At 31.9% G+C, this 26,469-nt stretch overlaps 1 protein-coding gene across 2 annotated transcripts in view; it reads left to right on the top strand.

The window, feature by feature from the left end:
• The window catches only part of CSMD3 (CUB and Sushi multiple domains 3), a 1,575,929-nt gene that overhangs the window by 1,039,823 nt on the left and 509,637 nt on the right, over positions 1-26,469 (top strand). For both annotated transcript variants that reach the window (XM_031954893.1, XM_031954946.1), the window contains 2 exons: positions 22,358-22,573; positions 25,257-25,445. In XM_031954893.1, coding sequence (XP_031810753.1) covers positions 22,358-22,573; positions 25,257-25,445 — 405 coding nt within the window. The remainder of the gene's footprint in view (positions 1-22,357; positions 22,574-25,256; positions 25,446-26,469) is intronic.

The raw sequence follows: 26,469 nt of genomic DNA, 5'->3' as shown, positions 1-26,469 counted from the left end.
CTCCACCCTCAAATTCTGCATGAAGCCCCATCATAAGAAGCCCTAATTATACTCAATTCTACCTTCATTTCTCTTCAAAGAAGAGCTTTTTATATTCTTTCCTTCCAAAGTCAGATTAAGAGGAAATCAGATGTGATTTCCCCTCTTTGAAGTAAAATCTCTTGAACATACAGCTCTTGAGAATAGTTCCCATTCACTTGGAAATACTCAATAAAGTCTTGGAAGGATTAAGTAAATAGTTTATTGAATTTAAGTAGAACTTGACTTCTCTTTCAGAAAATTAATGTAAAGAAAAATTTTATTAAAAGGCCCCAGAGAACTTTTTCAATGGAAAATCAATTGATCATAATCATCTGTTTATATAACACTGTCATTAAAAGTTGTGAATAGAATCACTATATTCATATTCCAGAATTGTAAACATGGGTCACTCATCAAAAACCTCAAATTTGTTTTTTTGTGAATAACCTCAATCTATTCTGCTTGTTCATTTTATCATGTATTCCTTTCATTTTTAGAGCTTTTTAGTCTTGAAAATAATTTTATACAACACAAGGCACCAGAGTGAGATTTTAGGGGATAATGCGCATACACAATACATACATCCACACCATATGTACATAATATTTTTGAACCCATGTTAATATGTTATGGGGAAATGAGAAGTTGTTACTTGTAATTGCATACTTATGGACAATTCTTTTTGTAGAACCTTCCTCCACCAACATAAATTAATGCTTTTTTCTATAACTTATAATTTTAAACAGTTACATTGTGCACTGAACAGTTCAGGACTGCCTGTGTTTACACAGCCAATACCTGTCAAAGCTGAACTTGGACCCGTCTTTCTGTCTCAAAAGATTGGTCTTATCTGATAATTTTCCTTCATTATTTATTTTTAACAATATCTTCAGCTATTCAACATTTTATGCTTTTAATTTTTCCTATTAAATTGTCAGCTCCTAAAGTATAAGAAGAAATTTCTTTTTATTTTGTATCTTTTTCCTCAACCTCCACTAAATTATCCATTCCTACTAACCTTTTCTCATTGCTGGTCTTTATAAGATCCAAATAAATACTTACAGAATAAATAAAATAATTTCATTTCTGTTATGTCTATACAAAATGAAAATAACCAAAACTTCAGTCTCTCCATTCAAAGTGACAAATTCAGCATTAAGACAGTGATTTTTTTTTTTTTTTTTTTTGATAATAGCTTCATGATTAGTTTTAAACTCAGGGGGGGAAGTGTTATAAATGTATAGAGAGAAAATTCCTCACCATGAAAAAAATGTAATTACATATTCCATATAAAATTACATGTTTATAATAAAGTATCAGTAGTAAAAACAGTAAGTCAACTTCAAGAAGGAAAAAAAAATAGTTTCTCAAATATAAGAGAACTATGAATGTTCATTCCCTAGAAAGTATTTCTTTGTAAAGGAACAGTAGTTTTTATTTAACTTGTAATAATAGGTACCACATTTAATTTATATGTGTAACCTTTGCATAAAGTACTTGCTAATTTTGCTATCAGAGAATTGAAAAAGAAAGTTATAACAAAGGGAAGGTGTTTCTCTTGGTTATAATAGAATGTGTGGTTTTCTACTTTGCTTAGAAGCAGAATCACAGAATTTGAGTTAAAATGGACCTTTCAGGTTATCTAGATATGAGGATTTTGATTCATAAACAATAAGTTCATAGATTTGGCATGGTGATTAACATTAGAGGGCATCTAGTCTAACCCTCTTATTTTGCAGGTGAAGAAACAGCTCAGATAAATTAAGTGATCTGCCCAAAGAAACACAGGAAGTAACTTACAGAACATGGATTCAAACCCAGGTCCTCTGACTACACATAAAACACTTTCCTTGAACTAGGCCACCCTTTATCCCACCAGGCCTAGCTGTACCTTAGAAAGCCAATAGGACAAGTCAAATACTCATCTATATGTCATCTGCAGGCACTTGCAGACAACTGTCAAGAATCCCTAAGTCTTCCCCTTTTTCAGTTTATCCACCCCCATCAGTTTATTTAACCAGTCTTATTTGATTTTTTTTTCAGTTTATTAATGTCTTTTCTCAAATGTGGCACTTATAACTGAATAAAATATTCCAGCCATGATCTAACAAAAGTTGAGAAAAGTGAGACTATATTATGGTCACAGTCTCCTTTAATACAATTGAAGAACAATAACAACACTATAATCAGTATCAAGAGCAACAATGACTAGCATTAATACTATGCTTTAATATTTTAAAATGGTTTATAAATATCTTATCATTTGGTCCTCATAGCAAGCCTGGGTGGTAGATGCTTTTATCACATGCCTTTTAGAAAAGATAAAACTGAATTAGATATTAAGTAGTTTGCCCAAGGCCACATAGCTAGTAAGTGTCTGACTATTGAGTTAACTCTATCTGCTGTGTCACTTAGCTTCCTTTCATACTGTTCATTTTAGTGGGCTGCCATACTATACTGTTGAACATGTAGTGCAATAAAAGTCTTAGATAATGACAGAGCTGTGATATTATTTGGTTGGAAGGATGCTTAGAATCACTGTCTAATTTTAAAATAAGTACCATTTTAAAATATTTGACAGATAATATCTAGTCTCTGAAGATCTCCAATAGAGGGCCAGCCCTCCAACCTCCAAGGCAATCCACTCAATTTTCCATAAACTGGGATTATTGGAAAATTATTTTTTTATTAAATTAAGCATAATTTTTACTTTTTGAAGCCTCCACTTATTCATTTTTGTTCTACCTTAAATAGCCATTAGAATAAATCTAATCCCTCTTCCACAAGATAAACTTCATATACTTAAAAACAACTATAATGCCCCACCTGTCTTCTAAATATCCTTTTATCCCCTTTAACTAAAAGCCATATTATGTGGACTTAAAGCCCAAAACTTACTGATTGCTCTCCTCCAGACAATTCAGCTTATTAATGTTCTTCTCAAACTGTGATACCCTCAAATGAATGAAATATTCCAGAAGTGAAGTGAATGCATTTATGACTTCCCTATTCCTGGAAGCTTATTGAAGCCAAACATTTCATTAACATTTTAGTTGGCACTTTATCCTACTGATCATATTGGTTTTGTGCCCAATAACACTCCTAAAACTTTTTCAGTGGAACTATTATCCAACCATGTCTGAACTATCTTGAATTTGGGAGGATGATTTTTAAATGAAATTTAAGACTTTATTTTATTACTATTAAATCTTGTCTCATGAAATTTGGTTGAAAATTTATCTGTTTTACCAAGATTACATAAAAATAGTTATATGATTTAGATATAAAGAGTGACACCATAAGCAAATTAGAAGAGCAAGGAATAATTTGCCTGTCATATCTGTGGGGAAGGGAAGACTTTATGACCAAAGAAGAGATGGAGACATGCATTATATTAAATTAAATAAAGCATTTGCACAAACAAAACCAATCAACCAAGATTAAAAGGAAAGGAGAAAGGTGGAAAATAATATTAACAACAGCAAACATCAATGAAAAGGACTCGTTTCTCAAATATATAGAGAAGTGAGTCAAATTTATAAAAAATTCAAATCATTCCCCACTTGATAAATGGTGAAAAATATAAATAATTAGTTTTCAGATGAAAAAATCAAAGCTATCCATATACATGTGAAAAAATTCTCTAAATTAACTTTGATTAGAGAAATGCAAATTAAAACTACAGTACTTCATACCTATCAAATTGGCTAAAATGACAAAAAAAGAAAATGATAAATATGGGGGGATGTGTGAAAATTGGCATATTAATGTGCTATGAGTGGACTTGTGAACTGATCTAACAAATAAAGAGCCATTGGAATTAAGACCTATGAGCAACCAATTTGTGCATACCTTTTGATCCAGTTCTACCACTACTTGGTCTGTTTCCCATTAATATTATATTAAAAAAAAAGGGTTAAGAATCTATCTGCACAAAAATACTTGTAGCATCCCTTTTTATGATGGAAAAATATTGAAAGTAAAGGAGATGCCTACTAATTGAGGAATGTTTGAACAAGTTGTAGTATATGAATATAGTGGAATAACTATAGAATAAGAAAAGATAAATAGGCATATTTCAGAAAAATCCTGAAAGGACATGTAGGAACTGATGCAAAATGAAATGATCAGAACTAGGAAAATATTGTACAGTGTATTGCTCCACTATGAATAAATCATCTTTTCTCATAAGTTTTAAGGACTCACAAAGGAAGATATTTCCATATTCAGATAAAGAATTGATGGAATTTGTTTGCAAACTGTTGACTTTTTTTTCATAATTCTCTTGCATCACTCTCATTTCTTTTCTTCCAATTTTCCTTCTACCTCTCATATACTTTTAAAATCCTTTTTGATTTCTTTCCTGAATTCTTTCTGAGCTTGAGATCACTTCCCATTTTTCTTTGGGGTTTTGTATGTAGATGCTTTAACATTGTGGTCCCCTTCTGAGTTTGTGTCCTGTTCTTTCCTGTCTCATAATAACTTTCTATAGAAAGATTCTTTTATTGTAGATATTTTTTGCTCATCTTTTGTGTGCTGGGGGTGGAAGGTAGTGGGTAGTGGGAGGAGGGAGGAAGGCTTTTTCCTTTCTCTACATTTGAGCTCTTTTCCTAGGATGGAAAGGGACCATCTCAGGCTTCTTTTGAAGTGGCTGCAGGCCTTGAATGTTTATCTGCACTGATATTGCCCTGAGACCTACAAAGACTCCTAGTATTAAGTGCTGTGATGTGTGTGTTAGTTAGTGTATGTGAGGGGGGGAGGAGGGATGTTAGCTGGCTAACTTCAGTGGATCATGTGGTCATTTTTCTTCCATCCTGCTATTTTTAGTTTAAAGTATTTTTTATCAGGTGTCTCAACACTTTATAATCTCTTCTGCTCAAATATAGGTTGTAAATTGAACGATACCTTGTTGTACCATTCTTACCTTTAATAAATTCTAAACTTACATGATCATTTTCCTCCCGAGATTCCTATTATTTGTAATTCCTAAAAGACTCATTGTTGATTTGTCAGAATCACATTAAAAAATAGTGGTTTTCCTTGCCATTCCTTTGCCTTTTGAAAAATTAAATCATTAGCATGAAAGTTGAGAATTTATCATACATTCTGCTATTAACAAAGAGAGAGCTATAGCAGATGTCAGGATAGTTAAAGTGAATTCTCTATCATGTCTTATTATTTATGCTATCATCTGCTTCTGGCAGTAATCCATTTCTTCCTTCTAGCTAGTGATCTGTGTTCTAATCTTTTCCTTTGAGGAAATATTTTCTACTTCTTTTCCCTTCTCCTTTATCAGTTATCTGAAAGAAAAATATCATTATACATATCACTATTCAATGAACAATTTTATCTATTCTGTTTCATTTGATTAATATTTACTTTCTCATTGTCATGCATCAAAACCTATTTGGAATTTGAACTCAGATCAACTTCCTTCCATTAAGATTAATAATTCACATTTTTGTGTTTCTGTATGAACATCTGAGCCAATAAAATTATTTCTGCCTTTCTGTATAGTATCTATCTACTATGAATTATAGAGCATCTTGATTAATATTTACATTTCTATACTAGTCTTTAAATTACCTGGCTTTGCATATATGTGGATAGTTTTCTCCTTGTCATTCCATTTTTACTTTAAAACTCTCATATTTAAATTTAAAAGTTACCAGGCAAAACCAAATATGTAGAGGGCTGAAACTACTGGGTTGATGCACTGTGGTCGGGACTGCTGAGTGCCTGAGGCTAACTACTAATTGGACAATACTCTATGGGCATAGGCTTGAAAAATTGTCCTTTTCACTATCCTACTGGCTCAATGATTGGTCTATAGAGCATGGTGGGAGGGACTAGGGGATGGAATAAGACTGGCCAGAGATACTCTTGGCAGTACATGAGGAGGGAGAAGGTGGTTGCGGAGAATCTGCTTCCATCCTGTTCAATCCTGCATCTGGGGACCAAGAATAAAGATTGAGGACTTTTGCTTATCCTGACTCCGTCTGATTCTGGGCTATCCTGGGTGCTAGTGTGGTCATTACACAAATATATTAATCTTTATCTTGATGGATGCACTATATCCTCTTCTAATAATAGATTATTTCATATTCTATATAAGGTACAGAAATGTAAATTCTATTATTTCACTATTATCTTAAAAAGGTACCTTCATTTTAAAAAAATCTCAATATTCAGTCAATACTAATGATGAAAGCATTACTAAAGATTTAAAATTTTTAGAATCCAGCCACTATTTCATAATTTTGTATGAAGATCATTAGAAACTTCAACTCAATTATTTTAACACATGATAACTATGAGATATATATTTGTATTATTTTATTAGAAGAAGATAACATAAGCAATTATAGTTATAACATGTACTGATTATATATTATTTCAAGGAAAAATACTCTTTAAAACATGATTATTTCTGATACTCAATAGAATGAAATAGAGCAGTTAGCAAAGGGTTGGTTTTGTTTTTTTTTGTTTTTTTTTAATCATGACTCTCCTAGATGTAAGATTTTTGTCTGGAAGAATATCAAAGACTAGCTATTATTTCAAGGAACAATGGAGTAATGGAGTTTAAAATAAACTCTCTTATACAAGAACATGTAGGGCTACACTCTACTTGCTGTGTAAATAGGGGTTTAATTAACACTTAAGGTTTTATATTTTCACAGGTTATAAGTATTAATTAAATCTGTATTTACACAAGGAAGAAATAAAGCCTTAGATATCTTTTGTAAAAATGCAAGGAAGTTTTAGTTGGAAGACAACTATTCAAAAGTAAAATAAGTTAAAGAACAATACAATATTCTTCCAGAAAGAGACTTACTAATCTTGGCAAATTTCCTACTGAATGTGGGAATTCATTCACTATTCAAATTCTGCAAATGCACTTTTTATATTTAATATTTTTATTTTCCCAGTTACATGCAAAACAATTTCTACATTAGTCTTCTATAATTTTGAATTCCAGATTCTCTCCCTCCTTCTCCACCAAATCCTTCCTTAAAGAAAGCACAAGAGAAGTTATACAAAACATTTCCATAAAAGTCATGTTGTGAAAGAAAACATAGATCTCCCCCCAAAAAAACTTCAAGAAAAATAAAGTAAAGAAAAAGTATGCTTTAATCTGTATTTAGAAACAATTAGTTCTTTCTCTTGCTGTGGTTAGCATTTATAATCATAAATTGTTCAGTGTAGTCATGTATCATTGTATTGCTGAAAAAAGCAAAATCATTCATAGCTCATCATCTCACAATATTGCTATTACTTTGTACACAGTACATTTCACTTTGCTAGAATTCATGGAGGACTTTTCACATTTTTCTGAGAGCTCATCATTTCTTACACAATAATTGTATGCCATGATAATCATTTGGCACATTTATTCAGTTATTCTTCAATTGATGTATATCCCCTCAATTTCCAATTATTTACCCTGAGAAGAGAACTGGATTTTTTGCCAGTTGGATTTTTATTTATTTTTCCCTAAATTTATTTATTTTTAATACACATTGCTTTGTGAATCATGTTGGGAGAAAAGAATCAGAGCAAAAAGGAAAAACAATGGGAGAGATTAAAAAAAAAAAAAGACATAAACATAGCATGTATTGATTTACATTCACTCTCCATTGTTCTTTTTCTGGATGGGCATCGTTTATCTAAAGTCCATTGGGATTGTTTTGGATCACTGAAAGACTGAGAAGAACCACACCTTACATAATTAAACATTTTTCTTGTTATTGTATAACATGTATTCCTGGTTCTATTTGTTTTGTTCAACATCAAAATCTTTCCGGGTCTTTCTAAAATCAGCTTGCTCATTATTTTTAATACAACAATAATATTCCATTATCTACATATACCACAACTTGTTCCACCATTCCCTAATTGATGGGCATCTACTCATTTTCTAATTCTTTGCTATCAAAAAAATAGCTGTTACAAACATTTTTGCACATGTGGGTCTTTTTCCCTACTTTATGGTTTCCTTGGGACACAGAACCAGTAATTGCACTCCTGGAATAAAGGGAATACACATTTTAACCCTTTGGGCATAATTTGGGCATAATATGGAGATTGCTCTCCATAATGGTTGCATTATTCCACAACTCTACCAACAATGCATTTGTGTGCCAGTTTTCCCACATTCTCTCCAATATTTATCATTATCTTTTCCTGGAACCTTAGCCAATCTGAGATGTGCGAGATAGCACCCCAAAATTGTTTAATTTGCATTTCTCTAATCAATAGTGATTCAGAGTATTTTTTTTCATATAACTATAAATGGCTTTAATTTCATCATCTGAAAATTTATCTGTTCATATCCTTTGAACATTTATTAATTGGGGAATTATTTGTATTCTTATAAATTTGACATAATTCTTAATATATTTTAGAAATGAAACCTTTATTAGAAATGCTGGTATTAAAGATATTTTTCCCAGCTTTGTACTTCCTTTTTAATCATGCTTCTGTTGTTTTGTTTGTGCAAAACCATTTTAATTTAATGTAATCAAAGTTGTCCATTTTGCCTTTCATAATATTCTCTAGTTTTTCTTTGGTCATAAATTCCTCCCTTCTCCAAAACCTTATCTTTTCATTAGATTTTTTTTTTCACTTTTGCTTTGTCTGAGATCAGCTTTACTACCCCTGCTCTTTTACTTCAGCTGAAACATAATAAATTCTGTTTCAACTTTTTTAACCTTTATTCTGTATGTGTCTTTGTGTCAAATATGTTTCTTGTAAACAACATATTATAAGATTCTGTTTTTTAATTGACTGTGCTTTTAGCTTCTATTTTATAGGAGAGTTCATCCCATTCACATTCAGAGTATTAATTAGCAGCTCTATATTTCCCTTCATCCTATTTTCTTCACTGTATATATATTTGTTTTCTCTTTCCACCCTGTCCTTAGTACTACCTACTACTTTATCTCCTGTCACCCTTCAACCTCCTCTTAGTGGTGTTTTTAACTAAGTGGAGTGGATTAACACTCCAACCACTACCATGAATTCTATCACCTCTTCTGCCTTTCTTTTACCTTTTTCCCTGATAGTTCTTCCCTCTCTTCTATTTTGCCTATCCCTTTTCTTTACTCTTTTTCCTTCTACTTCTTTATCAGGTTAGATAAATTTCTATATCCAACTCAATGAACAAGTTAGGCTTTCTTAAAGTCTAAAATGATGAGTTCAAGCTTCAGACAATGTTCAACCCCCTCATTTTTTTAACTCATTGAAATAGGTCTTTGGGACCCCTTCATGTGATCTAATTGTCCCATTATATTTCTGTTCTTCATTTTCCCAGTACAGATCTTTTTCAACCTGTTAATGTTTTTTAGTTTGGTGTCATCACATCAGATTCTATTCACAATCACACTCTCCATCCATGTGATGTCTCCTCTGTCTGCCCCAGTGACAGATGCAGTTCTTAAGAGTTACAGATTTCAATCTCCCATCTAGGGATGTTATCAGTTTAACCTTTAAATAACATATTTTCTCATGTTTACCTTTCTATGCTTCTTTTGAATCTTGTGTTTGTTGATTAAATTTTCTTTTTAGTTCTGGTTTGTTCAATAGAAATGATTGAAAGTCACTTATTTCATTTGAAATATTGTATTCCAGGCCCTCTGATCTTTTATTGTAGCAGCTGCCAGATCCTACACAGTCCTAACTGTTGCTCCTTGATATTTGAATTTTGTCTGGCAGCTTGCAGTATTTTTTTCCTTGAGATTGTAGTTCTGGAGTTTTGCAACAATGATCCTTGGTGTTTTCCTTGTGGATTTTTTTTCTAAAGGTAATAGATGGATTATTTTAATGTCTTTCCCCTACTTTGTTTCTAGAATATTGGGGAAATTTTCTTTTATAATCTCTTGAAGAATGCTATACAGGCTCTTCTTTTTTGGTCTTGGCCTCCAGAAAGGCCAATAGTTTTCAGTTGTCTCTTCTGGATGCATTTTTCAGGTCACCTGTTTCATATTTTCTTCCATTTTTTCATTTTTTTTTTAGTTTGTTTAATTCTTGCTGTATCACAAAGTCATTAACTTCTACTTGCCCCATTCTTGTTTTTAGTGTCTGATTTTCTTCAATTAGCTATTGGATCTCTTTTTCCATTTGGTTAATTCTATTTTTGAAGGTATTGTTTTCTTCAGTGATTTTTTTTTTTTTTTGCATTTGACCAATTGTATTTTAAAAAATTTCTTGAATCAATTATTTTCCTTCCTTTTCCAAACTTTTGAGTCTCTCGTGCATACCTCTCATTTCTTTATGCATTTTTTTCTTTTACTTCTTTTGCCTTTTAAAGTTTTTTATGAGCACTTCCGAGAAGGCTCTTTGGGCTTTTGACCAATTTGTATCACTCTCTGACATTTCTTCTGTGGATATTTTGTCCTTGTCTGAGTTGGGGTTTTGGTTTTCCCTGTCACCATAGTAGCTTTCTATGATCAAGGTTCTTTTTGTTTCTTGCTCATTTCTTTCCTTTTATTTTGATATTTCCTTTTGACTTTTATAGTTATTCTTTGCTCTTGTGGTAAATGGGACACCGTGCCAAGTTTCCTGTGCATCTCTGAGCCTTGACTTTGAGCACAGGAACCCCTTGTGTTTGCAGGGGATAGCTTTGACTGCTCTTTTTAGAAAACAGTCTCGTTTCCTAGAGTTTGCCTTCTGATTTGTTCCTCTACTGAACCAAGACTGAGGGTCTTAGTTGATGATTTGCTGTGATTAAACCCTCTCACCTGCTTTCCCAGAGTCTATCTGACCTAGGCTGAACACTTTTTTCTCCCCAGTGAAACTGACCTTTCTTTAAGTTTTTTCTATTCTGTATTGAGCGTAACAGTAGCTACATGTTATCAGACTCTTTTCAGAGGCTTGGTTTCATGTAGTTTTTGAGGGGAAGGTGCAAGAGCTCAAGCAGCTTCCTGGTTTTAATTTGCTATCTTAGTTGACTTCCCGAAGTCCTTTACCTTTTTTTTTTATAAAACTTTTTTTTGGGGATTCATGGCTAATAATGGAAACATTAGGTTACAGTATATGCATAATTTTATAGTCTTTTGGCATAGATCATATCTTTTGATTATTTATCAATTGAGGAATGGCTATCTATTTCTGAACTCATTTCTGTATACATTTGAGAAATGAGGCCTTCATCAGAGAAACTTGTTTTAAACATCTTTTCCCAATTACTATTGCTAACTGTATTTCCCTGTTTATTCTATTCTCTCTCTCACCCTGACCTCCTCAGGAATGTTTTGTTACTGACCAACCTCTCTCATTATGTCCTCTTTTCTCTCATCCTCCATCTTTTATATATCCTCTTTCCCTCTTACTTTGCCACAATATGAGATTTCTATATCTATATTGATCATGTCTAGTAATTTCTCTTTGAGCCAATTCTGATAAAAGTAAGATTTATTCACTTTACATCTTTTACCCATCTTCCTCTCTTTTGTAAAAGCTTTTACATTCTTCTAGAGCATGGCTCTCTCATGCCTTAATTATACTCTAGTAAGGGGAGACCAGAGTTTCTTAACCTTTTTATATTATATGCCCCTTTGCTTGTCTGACAACACCTATGGAATTCAGAACAATTTGTCATCTTCTTTTCTTCATAACTGAAGGAAATACTAAATTTCATTTAGAGGTTCCAGCTAAAGGGTATGTGGGGTATTCAGGAACGACTAGCATCTCTGGTATGAGGGCTTGCTGAGCTCTTTTCAGGGCTGTCAATCCATCTTCAATGTCTACTTTCACTGAACTGTCACTTGTGACTCCAAGAAACTGTAGCATATACAGTAGCCACATGCAGCAGCCACATCCCAGTAAACAGATGGGACAGGTTGAGAGTAACTGACAGGCTTTAAAACTGTCAGTAAATTAGAGGTATGTGTACCTTAAGCATGTGAAGAATTTTCTTACCTGAATGGGCAAATGAGGACAGTTTGTTCCAGCAGCTATGGAAGCAACTGAAGCAAGTGCTAAGGAGTGCTTAGCGCTTAGTCAGGCATGTAAAATGCCCAGGTCATGTCTTACTTTCTGGACTGTTACCATCTTGACATCTGGACCATCTTCACTTTTGTCCTGCCATTGGACTTCAGTAATTCAGGAAAAGAGAGTGAGGTTAATAACTGCGTGATTCTGCTTCATTTTAATTCAATTCAAACAAAAAGTCTTTACCTGTGATGTTATTCCTCTTTGAAAATGGACAAACAACAATTAAAATAAAGATTTAATTTATTTCCAGATTCATGACCCTCTCAACTCTGAAATCTGTACATCAAGTTAGGAAGTTACAAATTAGAGTATGATGTCTGAGGACCTAACTGTATGATTCAATGATATTCAATCGATAGTGTTCCAATGTTATTATCAATCTTTGTCATAAAGTCTCATAATTCCATGTCTAAGCTCTGCCTTTCACTGATATTATTTGGCCCTACTATCCCTTTACCTTAACAGCCTCTTTTCACCAAAATTTTAAAGAATAGACTACTCTTGTATCTCACACTATATCTCCACTTAATCACTCCTCAACACAACTGCCATCCTCAGTCTGCCAGCAACAATTGATTAAGTGTTTAAATACTACTTGTGGTGTACTTACCAAATCTATTTGATCTTCCTTGGTTCCTATGGCATTGCATTAAACTCTTATTACATAGTAGATTAAGTTATTTAGATTAAGATTAAGTTATTATTTCCTTCTCCTATGAATGCTATTCTCTGTACTTTTTTTTTTTTTAATCTTTAGTTCTCCCATATGATCATGCTTCCCAAGATTTCTCCTTGACCATCTTCAATGACCTTACTATACTCTCTTCCTTGATGGTGTCTATAATAATTCCAGGTTTCATTCACACTACATTTCACAAAATCTGTGTTCCAGCTAAATTGGATTTTTAGCTGTTCCCTGAACTTGACGATTCATCTTCTGCCTTTGTGAATTTAGAGAAATCTTTTCCTAAGACTAGAATGTAATTTTTCTTATCCTAGAATCTTGGTATCTTCAAGGCTCAAATTAGATATTACCTCTACCTTCTATTATTGCTGCTACTAATGTATTTCTTTCGTGAATTTACCTCGTGTTATAGTGATATTTGTTTCTTTTCAAACTTCTCCCTTGCTCTTGTTCTACGAGGAAATGTCCCTAACAGCAGGAATTATCTTTCCTTTTTTAGTATCATTATCATCAAACATAATGTTTTATATATAGCATTTAATAAATGTTTTTTTACATGTGAATTAATTTTCAGTTTTATGATGGAAATTTTTTGAACAATGGGTTTAAAAGGAACCTAAAATTCATTTCATCTATTCTTTCATCTTCATAAAGATGTAAAAAAAAAAGAAAAGAAAAGAAAAGACCTCAAGACTAGGAATGTTTAGTGACTTTTCTTTAATGGTAAGAAATTAGCAAAAGTTATGAAGTGGGTTATTTGGACCACCTTTAAAATTATGTGAAATCCAGAATTATAATTTGAATAGAGGAAATTTAGAGGCTTCAATAAATTGAAAAAGAACAAGAAAAACAGAATTGAACTGAAACAGAAGGATTCAGTGGATGAAAAAGATACCACAAAAAAAAGAATGCCATTAGGAAGAGGAAGAAAAGGCCCATTAAAAGAGGACTTTGGTATGACATGAGAACTGAGGGTAGATGAAGCTATAAGAGTGCTGAGAAGGTACTCATTAAATAAGCAGAATTCTGAAGGAAAGTTAGCTATAATAGTTATGGGGTTGGGCTATGGAGAAACTAACAAATAAGTAAAAATCTCACTTATTTTAATGAAGTATATAGAGAAAGAAGCATTTTATAGCAAATCTCACTAGACTATGGGGTGTTTGCATTTATACCACATTTATAAATTTTTGTCCCTAGTGAGCTGGTAATCCCACTAACAATGTCATTGCTTCTGGAAAGGACCAACCATATAATTGCCCTATGATTTTGGTCAGTCAAAAAGACATGTTTTCAGTACATTTTATATGTCAAAATCTGTGCTAAGTACTGGAGATTCAAAGAAAAATTTAAAAAAGTTTCAGCTCTCAGGTCACAATCTAACAAAAGAGAAACATGTAAACAATGAATTATTGTGGTTATATGTAGGATTAATTGGAAATAATCAACAGTCAAAAGGTACTAAAATTAAAAGAGATTGGGTAAGACTTCATGGAGAAGATGGGATTTTAACTGGAATTTCATGTTAGGAAAGTCAGGAGGAGAAGCTGAAGAGGAAAGATATTCTAGGCATGAAGGACAAGCAGTGAAATCACCTGGAATTTAGAGATGGGAATATATTGTCAACACTGAGGCCAGCATTACTGGATAGCTGGATTCCTGGAGAAAAAGGATGGTTGGTATAAAATATAAGAAGAATGGAAAAGTAGAGTTGTGTGCAGATTATAAATGGCTTTGAAAACCAAAGTATTTGTATTTTTGAGGCTATAGGGAGTCACTGGAGCTTATTGAGAAGTCAGTCAATCAATAAGCATTTGTTATATTCCCACTACATATCAGGCACAAGTAAAAGGGTGATGTCATCAAACCTATAGAGGTTAGATTGAAGTGGAAAGAGATTTGTCTTAAGATCAATCAGCAAAGTATTTAAATAAAACAAAGGTGGGGTTACTGGAACATATATCCCTGATGATTGTAGAGTGAGAGATTGTTATAGGCCAGAACTCTGAACTTGAAACAAAGGATTCTTACAAGGTGCTAAATTAGTGGAATTGATAGACAATAGTTATCTAATTTAGCATGATGCTTAACAGTTCTCTAGTTCAGTACAAGTACTTAGTACTTACTATAGTTCTACAAGATTTACACTTTTGATAAGAGATCATATAAGCTCGGACAAAATTAGCCAGAAGCAGAATCAGGGAAGACAGAGAAGTGGTGGTAGGCTCTCCTCCTTTGCTTCTCCACTGAAACCAAGATCCAGAAGGACTAGAAAACTAGCTGAGCCCCAAGTGAAGGAGATAAGACTTTGAAGGAGACAATCAAGAATTTTAACTCCTGGCTACTCCTGTGGTGATTACTGAACTGAAATGAAGGTTGCTTCCAGATGCCCCAAGAAAACCTCAACAGAGATCATTACATTTTAGAGAGAATATTATATGAGACGGTAAAGAAACATGTGAAGGAGATATGAAGATAAAATCGACAGACATTGTCAACAAATTCAAATTGGGAGTGAGAAGTTAAAGAAGACACAGATTGTAAGGCTAAGTGTCTAGGTAGATGATAGTGTACTAGATAAGATAAAACCCTACACTTAAGCTTCTTAAACTTTTCCTTTTTAACAGAGAAATTTTATGTAAATAATTGTATTACTTGTTAAAATTATTATGGGACCTTTGGTATATAAATATATAAAATAGGTATAGAACTCAAACATTGATCATAATAAATTATAAATAAATTTATTCTAAAATAATTCTGTGTGTATGTAATAATGTGTATGTAAATAATTGTATTTTTTTTAAAAAAGAAAAGCAAATTCGTATACTAATGAGATGGATGGGCTTGTTTATTTTACATAAAGAAATAACTCTTGGTAGAATATTTAATAACTTTTATATTGCTAAATTTTTCATGACCTCCTCACATTCAGTTACATGACCCCATATAGGGTCATGACCCATAGTTTAAGAAGCTTTGCCCTGAACAATAATTGGAGATTTTAGCAAGGGGAAAGATTTTAAGGGGAAGATAATGAGTTCAGTTTTGGATAGGTTGAAATATCTATAGGACATCTAGTTTGAGATATTCAGTAGACAACTGGAGCAAGCAACTACTAACATGTTCTCTTGAGTCTTATTTATTCCAGGCTAAATATCTTCATTCTTCCAAACCATGGTTTAATATCTTGGTTGCCCTTCTTTTGCTACTTTCCAATTACTTATCTTTCCTAAAATGTTATATTTCAGAAAACAGGCTAATCAGGATGTGATCTGAATAGGGTAGAAGACAGAAAGACTTCCACCTCCCTACTATGCTTCACTTAATATAACCTGGATCACTTTCACTTTATTAGATTTAATTCAACCTTCTTGAATTATAATCAATTTGCAATCCACTAAATTGAGAGACCTTTTTAAGACAACCTGTTACCTATCCATGGTGTTTTATATATATATATATATATATATATATATATAATTTCTCAACTGATATTTAAAACTTTACCTTTGTCTCTACTGAGTGCCTAATTATTTGAGTCATCAATTTCTGTAGCCTATCAAAATCTCTTTGAATATAAAACCTACGGTTAAAGGTTATCGTATATGAAGATTATATGTACAATCTATATTTTAGCTAATCCCCTCTCATTTTAGTTATCTGAAAATTTGATCAGCATGCCAGCTATTTCTTTATCTGAGTCAATAATAAATATGTTAAACAATATATGGCCAAAAATCTCTGAATTGCTCTACTTAAGAGCTCCTTTCAAGATGATATGTCACAATTCTTTACTACTATTTGGATCTGGCCATTTTACTAGTTAGTATCTTTATAACTCCACTGTCATCATCTAGCTTGTATGTCATCCTCTTCTACATAAGAAGATGAAATTTTATAAAAAATATTTGCTAAATTCTAAGTAAATGGTTTTTTAGAGCATTATGCTCTCCAGGTTAATAGGAAAAAAAGGAAATCTTCCTTTAAAACTTAGAAGAAAAGCTTAATTGCAAAGGAAATGTTTAAAATATTTTGAAGAAGGAAAGGGGAATTCAGACCTACATGAGGAAGCTGGAAAGGCAGGGAAATAATACAGGAAGAATTAGAATTATTGAACAAATAAAAGTAAGAAACAAAATTATGGCACTTTTGAAGGGGAAGGACATTCTCGGAAGACAGAATTTCTTTGTTTGCTACATAGCAGAGTGTGTAAAGCATTAAGCCTTGAGTCAGGAAGAACTGAATTCAAATCTAGCCTCAGACATTACTAGTTTTGTGAAATTGGATAAATCATTCAACTTCTGTTTGCCTTAGTTTTCCTATCTGTAAAATAGGTGATAATAATAATAGCATGTACCTCCCAAAATTGTTTTGAGGATCAAATGGGATGATATGTGTAAAGCATTTGACAAAATACCTTACACACGGTAAGTACTATATAAATGCTAGATATTGTTGCTTATTATTGTTGTTGTTGCTTTCCTCTAAATGCCTATGCTAGAGATTCAATTTTTTTTTTGTTTGGCAGAGTATATAGAAAAATGAAAAGAATAGTGGTGGTTGTTTATTTTAATTGAGAAGTACTATGGTATTTTTTTAACCTAATAATAAATGAAGATGTCTATTGTTATCATAGGACATGTGCCTAAAACAGCAAATGTCCCAAAATTTATCAAAAATAGATGACTACTATCTACTTCTGGTTATTCTTGTGGGGACAAATGGTAATGATAAAAACATGATATTAATACAGAAAATATTCAGCTAATTGACGCATAATTCTAGGCATTTTACTAGGTCATAGAAATACAAAATAGAAAACAATAAAAAATTTAAAAAAAAAATAGTTTCTACCCACATTGAGCTTATGTTGTGTAGGGGGAGAAAACATATGCATACAAAGGTATAAAAATCACAACTAAGACATATATTAGAACAACTTAGGGTTGCTGGAGAGCAGTGAGGCACTATGAACTAGGAAGACCAGGAAAGACCTAATGCAGAAGGTGAAACTTGACCTAAGATTCTGAGAGGTAGAGGTAAAAAGTAATGGGATACATGTAGAGGAAAGAAAGGAAGATAAGATGTGTATGGAGAATAGCATGAAGAAAATCATGATTGAGCCATAGAGTGTTTGGAGCGGGGTTATTTGTAACAAGCCCAAAAAGCTAGGATGAATTTGTATGCCAATGAGCTTTACATGACAAAAAAGCAGTTTGTATTTAATTCTAGGAATAATAAGGAGTCACTCCAGTTTATTGAGGCAACATTGTCAAACCCATCCTTCAGAATGCTGACTTTAGCAGCTTTGAGGAATCTGGGAGTGTGGAGAAATGTGAGACAGTGAGGCCAGTTAGATGATTGGAACAGACTAGTCACGAAGTAGTGAAAACCTGACCTAGATTAATAACTACATGAGAGAGAAGTATATGAGAGACATGGGAGCAGAAATGACAAGATTTGGCAACTAATCAAATATATATGATGATGAGAGTAAGGAACCCCTTTTCTTAAGATTAAAGAGTAAATTTTATTTAATTTTTATATTTCCTTGAAAGAAAATCTCATCTGATTGATTTCAGCTTTCTGATAGCCATTTGCTTTTTGTTATTTGTTGTGCAAACTTCATCATCCTTAAAAGAAATCAACATTTAAAATCAAGATGATAATTGAGAAATAATTTCTGGTATTCTCTCTACTGTCAGTCATCACCATATCTCTCCTTGCAGCAGCCCTGTCCCTTATTGGATCCTACACTCTATCCCAATATAAACAACAAAAATCATAAATAACAACCTTTTTATTATATTTAGTTCATTTTCCTTGACAGCCTCAGAACTTTGTAATTTTTAGTATTACTGATACTGTTTTTTTTTTAAACTGGCTTGTGCCATACTCTTATGTTCACTTTCTGTCACCTCCTTTTGCATTAATCTTTTCTCTGTATATAATACAAACATACATATATGTACACACACACATATGTATATATATTCAATGATAAATTTCTTTATGTTTCCAAAATCCATTCTGTTTCTTTACCAGTCTTTGTCCAAATGCTCTTCACTGTACCTTTTCTTACCCACTGATTCTTGGATTTCTTCAAATGAGTATACCTATATTTACTACTCTCTTCTTTTTTATCTCTATTCTCCTTTGGAATGAGGCATACCTATTCACAGCCATATTCTTGTCATGGATTTTGTCCTAGCATGCCTTGTTGATATACATGATTTATGATATTTTTCTCTTTGTATCAGGACTTTTAATTCTTCTTGTTTGAAGCCTAAATTTTGTTCATTCATATAAGCATAGGTTTTCAAGTTGGTATTCTTCATTTGCTGTAGCTACTCTTCATATTTACACAGGCAGCTAGCAAACTAGCTAATCATTTATATTTTCAAGTCCTTTTGATTAGATTTCCAAGTCAGCATAGTTATATTCTCTATCGGCCTAATTTAAGTACATTGTGTCCCTGGCCAGAGGCCTGTAATTCTTATTTATTAATTTTCGTGAGATCCAAATACAGTTTTTAAGCATAATCTTCTTAGCATTTCAATCCCCAAATTACTTTTTCTCTCCTCAACTGAAAACAGTATAGAAAACATAACCTGCTCATCCCTGTCTTGTTCAATTTCTTGCCCAAGATTTTATAGATTTTGAAAATCCTTCCCAGAATTCTTCTTCTAATATTACCTGTAATCATGTAAGACATTAAGAATTAGTGATAATTAATCATTTTGGGAAAGTGGGGAACTATCAAGACTTTATAGTAGAGAGATAAAAGTAAACAGTTAAGAAAATCCAAACTCCCCAAAGCATCTGGTTTCACCTACCATCAAAAAGGAAGAAAAGGAAAGAAGAAGGAAGTGAGTGATCACGAGGTGACTTCTTAATTCTTGACCAAGGAACTATGGAAAAGGACATTTGGAATACATTCACCAATCAACAGTAGCCCAATATCTGAGCTTTATTTTCCTCATCTGTAAAATATGGCAAACAATAGCACCTAACTCCTAGGCATGTTGTGAAGATCAAATGAAAAAAAAAAAATATATATATATATATTAGCTATAATAGTAATTACTGATACTACTAGTATCATTAGCAGCAGTAGTAATAGGGAGAGAAGTTGTAATTTTCTCAAAAGCCAAAGATTTTAACACTTTTTGGATTTGTAAGAAAATTTGTAAAAAATAAATAAATATATATATATATATATATATATATATCAAATTTAATTCCTACATAACTGTAGTAACTGATTTTTTTTAAGAAAAAAGGAAGAATAAAAGAATAGCATCCATTCAAATAAATTCTTCTGCCATCAGTCTAACTTATAATCTCCCCATCAATTGTTTATGTCATCAATCCTCTTCTTTTATTATTAATGCTTCATCCTGTCAGACAAGATGAGAATTCTCACTGCAATATATTTATTTTGATAAATATTGGGAGGCTTAATCCTCATTTATCCTAAACTTTGTCTTTCAACCTAATCTTTTGGGAACAGGAAGTAGAATCTAGATTTTATGATTCTCCTTTCAGTTCTCCTCAACCTCTCTCAAATTTCTTCTCAAATTCAATCTCTGTTATTCTTTAACAAGAAATTAATCCCTACATACCACATTCATAATTTGCTCCTCCTTTTTAAGCTTCAGTATTTTTCTTTTGCTCCTAAATCCACTGAAGAAATTTCTGTATGTGTGGAAATATAGAAACTCAAGTTTCCTCTCCAGAATTTCAGGATATTTGTTTCATCAAGGTTTACATTTCTGAACCAAGATCTAGGATAGTTTAATACCTCTTTGTCTCTGTAATTCTTAGCATGAAAATGTAAATGTAGGTTTTCTACATTTCTATTTGCCTGAAGGGTAAGGGAAACATGGCTTTGACTGGCTACTACAAATTTTGCACTCAGAGTAGGGAGCAGGCATGCCTCAGTCACTATTTTTCTTTTCAATCTCAGTTCATTTCAGCTTCAGTGTCCATTACCAGATAAGCAACTCACATCATCAGACTCCAACAGCTTTCTATGAGCCCAGAAAGCCAAAGGATGAATAAAGTTATATGAGAATTTTAGATTCCTAGCAGAAGGTTAGGATATCTCTGTTACATTTATGTGTACCCTGATTTTTGCCTAACAATGTGCAAATGCATTAGTACAAAGTTGCTCATTTCATGTTTATGTATTTGTGTTTTAATTTATTTACTTATTGATTTATTTATTTATGGAAATAGTTTATATAGTTTTCTGTTAAAATCTGGAGAATTCAGAATTTAGAAACCATAAATAAAATGAGCTACATCCCCTTAATTTCTCAGGTTATAAGAGTTTATTTTCTTGTGTTTTGTATACTGTAAGACGTTGCTTTAGAATGACCTATTTCTCATGAACATAGAAAGGATTCATTGTTACCTTTCTTCATCACACTTCATTAATACAAAAATCTGATGAACATCACTGACAACATTGTGGCTAAAATTTATATTTTCAAGTGTACATATCTAAATCCCTCTGACAGCAGTTAAGAAAGATACCAAATGCACCCAAAGTAATATAACTAATGGAGGAGTTCCTTTAGCCTCAGCATTTCCTTTGTTTTCTACTGGCTCACCTAAATCTCTTCTGTTCTAATTTATGTTTTGTATGCCTTTTCTTATCTTTTCTTTGCATTGATCATTTCCAGCTTTCAAATGATACTTTGCTTTATTTAACCTTTTAAAAAAAAACAACAAAAAAAACTTTTTTTAAAATAAGGATTATTTTTCAGACTTTTATTAAAAATTTGCAGCATATTTTTTATAGTTATTACAAGTTATCATAGGATCTAAAGCACTTTTAAAGCCTGATTGGTAAGTAAACCATAAATGTTATAATTGAGACAAAAAAAAAAATGAAATGCTAATCTTATAAATAACAAGACATGATATTGTTACTAAGGGAATAGTCCTAGGTTAAAATCTTACCTCTAACATATCATATATTAGTATTAATAAGAAGCAATTCACTTAATCTTTCATGACTTAAGACAATTCTGTGAGACTATTTGTTACAGATTAATTGGTTTGTATCGGTGGAGATAAATATACTAAAGGAGTAAGTTTTATATATTTATTAGAAATTTATTAGAAATAAAATTAAAAAAAATAAGATTATAAAATTTATATTTCAAAATTATTCCAGTATTTAAAAACAAACTACTTTGAAATCAACAGTTCTGTTTATGCAATTATGCATTTACATTTACATACATAATAATTATGCAATTATGCAATTACATTTATAATTAGGATAAAATGCATTTTGAAATATTTTTAAGTTGTTCTCTTAATATCAAAAGTTACTTAATTTCTTTTAGCTTTTTCTTGAAATTGTCAAAATGTATCATCTGATTCCTTTTTAACCACAAATTTGTCATTTAATTTTAAGTAGTTGTAACATCCTATTTTTAACAAAGAAATCAGAAATAAAATAACATTATTTTTGAATACATTAGTACTTTAGACCTTTTAAAGTGTGAAACTTCATTTACAGACATCACTATTATCATGACATTCTTCTTTTCAATCAGTTATGTAATTTTATTTGACCTAATCAAGTAGTTTGTTACTCTAATTGTCTTCCCTTTTCCTCCCAACCCCCAACAGGAGTACAATTCACCTTTCACACTTTTCATTTGGAAGATCATCATGACTACTTACTAATCACAGAGAATGGCAGTTTTACACAGCCCTTGGCACGCCTCACTGGCTCAGAACTTCCTTCAACAATCAATGCTGGTCTCTATGGAAATTTCAGAGCTCAATTGCGCTTTATTTCGGATTTTTCAATATCATATGAAGGATTTAACATTACATTCTCTGGTAAGAAAATATAAATGAGCAGGCTTTTTTGTTTAAATAACATTTTTTTGGTCTTGATCTGTGACTTAATCAAAGGGGAACTATATGTGAATAGGGAAATAACCTTACCTTCTCCCTTCAATGAAGATCAAGTCATCCTCAATCTATAACAAAACTTTATGGGGTCTGTGGAAAATTTTTGGTTTTGTTTTCTGATAACTGCATTCTAATAGAACTAATTTTCTTTGGAATACTGCATATAATACACACACACACACACACACACACACACACACATATATATATATATATATATATATATATATATATATATATTCCAGTATTCCAAAGGAGATATTATATATATATATACTGTTTACTTTAAAACATTGTTTTGAAAGAATTCATTTCACCATTACTGCCAAGAATCATTCATGATACACACAAAATTTAGAGATCAAGTGATTTGCCCAGGACATATAGTTAGTATCTATCAAAGGTAGGACTTGAAGCCAGGTCTCCCTGACTCCAATACTGGCCTTCTTTGTAGTAAATGACAATTTGAATTTTTTATGTTATAATGATAAAACATATATTGTGAAATGGTTTTTTACAGGATTTTTTGCAGGAATTCCATACTAAAGGGATGCCAGAAATAATCACGAGGCACACAAATATATGGAATTTACTATAAAATTAAGAACCCATTCCTTTTTCTTTGTACTATCTGTGTCATGAACTGGAATTACTTTAAATTAGCATCATGTCTGTCATCTAATCAAAGGGAGATAATGTAGTTAAGCTTTCTCAGACTCTTCTAAAGTTGACTGAACTACTGGTATAGGCAGTGACATGAAATTAAGGACTTGCAGAAAAACTAGACAAATCCTCTCTCTATTCACTGTTGCTGCTCTTCTGCTTATTATTATTATTTATTAAAATGATACATTAATAATATGTGCATTAAATATAATAATAATGACACAGAGAACATTAAGGTTTACAAAGCAATATATTTATATGTATATATGTATGTATGTATGTATGTATATATATATATATATATATAATTTGATCCTATCCTGTGACATAAATACTATTATTCCATTGTATAGATGAGAGAGCTTAGGCTAACAGAGGTTAAGTTACTTTCTCAGCACCACACAATTAATAAGTGAAAGATGCAGGATTTGAGTTAAAGTATTCTTGGCTCCATGTCCATTTCCAGCAATTGTACCATGCTTGTTAGTTATTTAAACACATCTCCTGTATTCCAAAAGTACCAGAGTAAGTAGAGCATGGAAGATTCTAAGATGCTAAAGTCTTCCTTGCTGTATAACTGGTGACTAGGATGTTGGATGAGGAGAGAAGACTTCCAGATGGGACTGAGCAGCCTTAATTAATCAAATGGTCTCAAATGACCAAAATAATTACATCCCAAAGTAATTATAACTAAAGTTAGCAAAGGTAGTTGATTGTATTTTCTAAGACAATTGAGAATCTAAGACAAATAAGTCAGGCTTACAGAGTACTTATAATTTATTGATAAAAAGTTAAAAGATATGCTACAGATATGCTGATATGTGACATGGCCACATATCTTTGACCTTTTGTCCTGACAAAACACTGTCCCATGTATAAAATCCAAACAAAAATTGACTAGTTCTGTCACAGATTTAAAATGGCTAATGAAAATTAGGACTTTTATTTATAGAATCAGAATAAAGTTTTAGAGTTGAAATGGGCTTTAAAGGACTGTCATTCCAAATCATATTTGAATCATTTTACATCATACCCAATAAGTGTTCATATATCCTTTATTTGAAGATTCTATGGACGACATATTCATTACCTCTTGAAAGAACCCATCTCTACCTTGGAGTAATTCTAATTCTTTGGAAATCTCTTCTTCAATTGTGCCCAAATTATCTTCTAACAGTGGTATTAAACTCAAGTAAAATTGATAAATAAGGATTTTTGTGGGCTGCATATTCATTTAGAAAACTAACATTAACTTTATGCTTTATTTTTTATTCATTTCTTATGTATCCCAATTACATTTTGATCTGGTTTTACTGTATTGTGAAGTGTTGAGGACCACAAAGTGTAATGGGTGTGTTTTACACGTCTGCTATATATCATTTCCAATCATTTTCCTTAATACTTTCTAATGGAGTAAAGAAAAAAAAAGTTGCTAATAAATTCCTCTTCTAAATAACAGAACCTTCAGATATTTGATGGCTATTATATCCTTTCTCCTCAAAGTTTCCTGTTTTCTAGGATATATAGTCTCATTTTCTTCAACCAGTCCTTTTTTGGCATAATCTTGAGAACTTTATTCATGCTATTTTTTGCCTCCTCTAAATATTTTCCAGTGTCTCTGAAAATATGGTACCTAAAAATTCTCATGTTTCTACATTTGATCATTATTTTCTTAAAGCAAGATAATAATGACATATGGCATCTCTGTGTAGCAAAAATTATTCATGGATACATGTTTCTTTGTAATATTCCTAAATAAAAAAAGTTAGATGGAAGCTGGAAATCTAATTCTGAAATGAATTGTTTGTATAAGTAGAATTATGTTGAAATTGTTGAAATAGGGCCCTTCTAAATTAGAATGATCATTTTTCCTTTTTGTCATCCTTGACTTCATATGACCTTTCACCCTTCTTCTTTCCACCCCACTCCTGATGATTTTTAGAATACAATCTTGAACCTTGTGAGGATCCTGGAATTCCCCAATATGGCAATCGAATAGGACTGAACTTTGGGGTTGGAGACACACTGACCTTTTCATGCTCATCAGGATATCGTCTAGAAGGGACTTCTGAGATCATCTGTCTTGGTGGTGGCCGGCGTGTGTGGAGTGCACCTCTGCCAAGGTGTGTGGGTACGTGGTCAGCTGCTTTCATTTGCTTGTATGTGTTGTCACTGTCCATGAAGTTGCAGGTGTATAGCATGGATGTGCATGGTAACATACCCTTAGTTTTTACAATCTGTTGACTTTATTTCATCAAATTTTTTTTTTGTTTTATTCTTTTATATTTATTTAAACCTAGAAATCTAGTATAGCTAAATAAATTTCTAACTGCTTTCTAGAATGCTGCATTTAAGCAACTATGCTTTTAAGTTTATTTTAAAAAAATTTATTCTTATTTTTACTGGTGATGATAATGATGAACAGATATAAAATATTATTTTAAATCATCTAGAAAATGAAATAACATTACATTATTAGTTGATTTTTTCAAAAATTTGTTGATATTTTATAATTTGGAAATAATATGAATAAAAATGGATTCCTTTCAATATAGAATTATTGATTCATCTATCTAGGTTGACATGTCTATGACTTTTCTTTCATAATTGACCTTCATTTAAGATACCAGAATGTTTACTGACTAGATAGTTACAATTCTTGCAGTATTGGGAACTTGGTAAATTAAGAAAAGAATTGATTCTGTATTTTGAAAGATGGAAAATTACAGATAATTTAAATGGGGAATTTGGAACTCAAACATCAGTCTTGTGACAAATGACACCTTTAATTCTAATGAAAAAATAAAAATTATTTTATTTAAGCAAAAAACAGAACACTGTTTTCTAAGGCCTATTATAAATCAAATATTTAGAAAGGCACATTATGACTTTCAGATATTTAAGATTCTACAGCCATACTTAAACATATGACTGTTGTGACATTCCAAGTTATCTCTAGTACTAATATGTAATTAGCTTAAAAAGTTAAATTGAATGAATTTTAAAATAATAAGGATAAATATAATCACCAATCTTTGTAGAAGATTATAAAATATTATAAAACTGAACATAACTCAAAACCTAGATCCTGGTCCACAGTTTTTATCATGACCTAAAAGAAGTCCCCTAAGAAAAATAAAATTCTTAACTGTTTT

The sequence above is a fragment of the Sarcophilus harrisii genome, chromosome 1, assembly GCF_902635505.1.
Source record: "Sarcophilus harrisii chromosome 1, mSarHar1.11, whole genome shotgun sequence".
Taxonomy (NCBI): Eukaryota; Metazoa; Chordata; class Mammalia; order Dasyuromorphia; family Dasyuridae; genus Sarcophilus; species Sarcophilus harrisii.
Note: the sequence above shows the minus strand (reverse complement) of the source record. Positions and strands in the feature narration are given on the sequence as shown.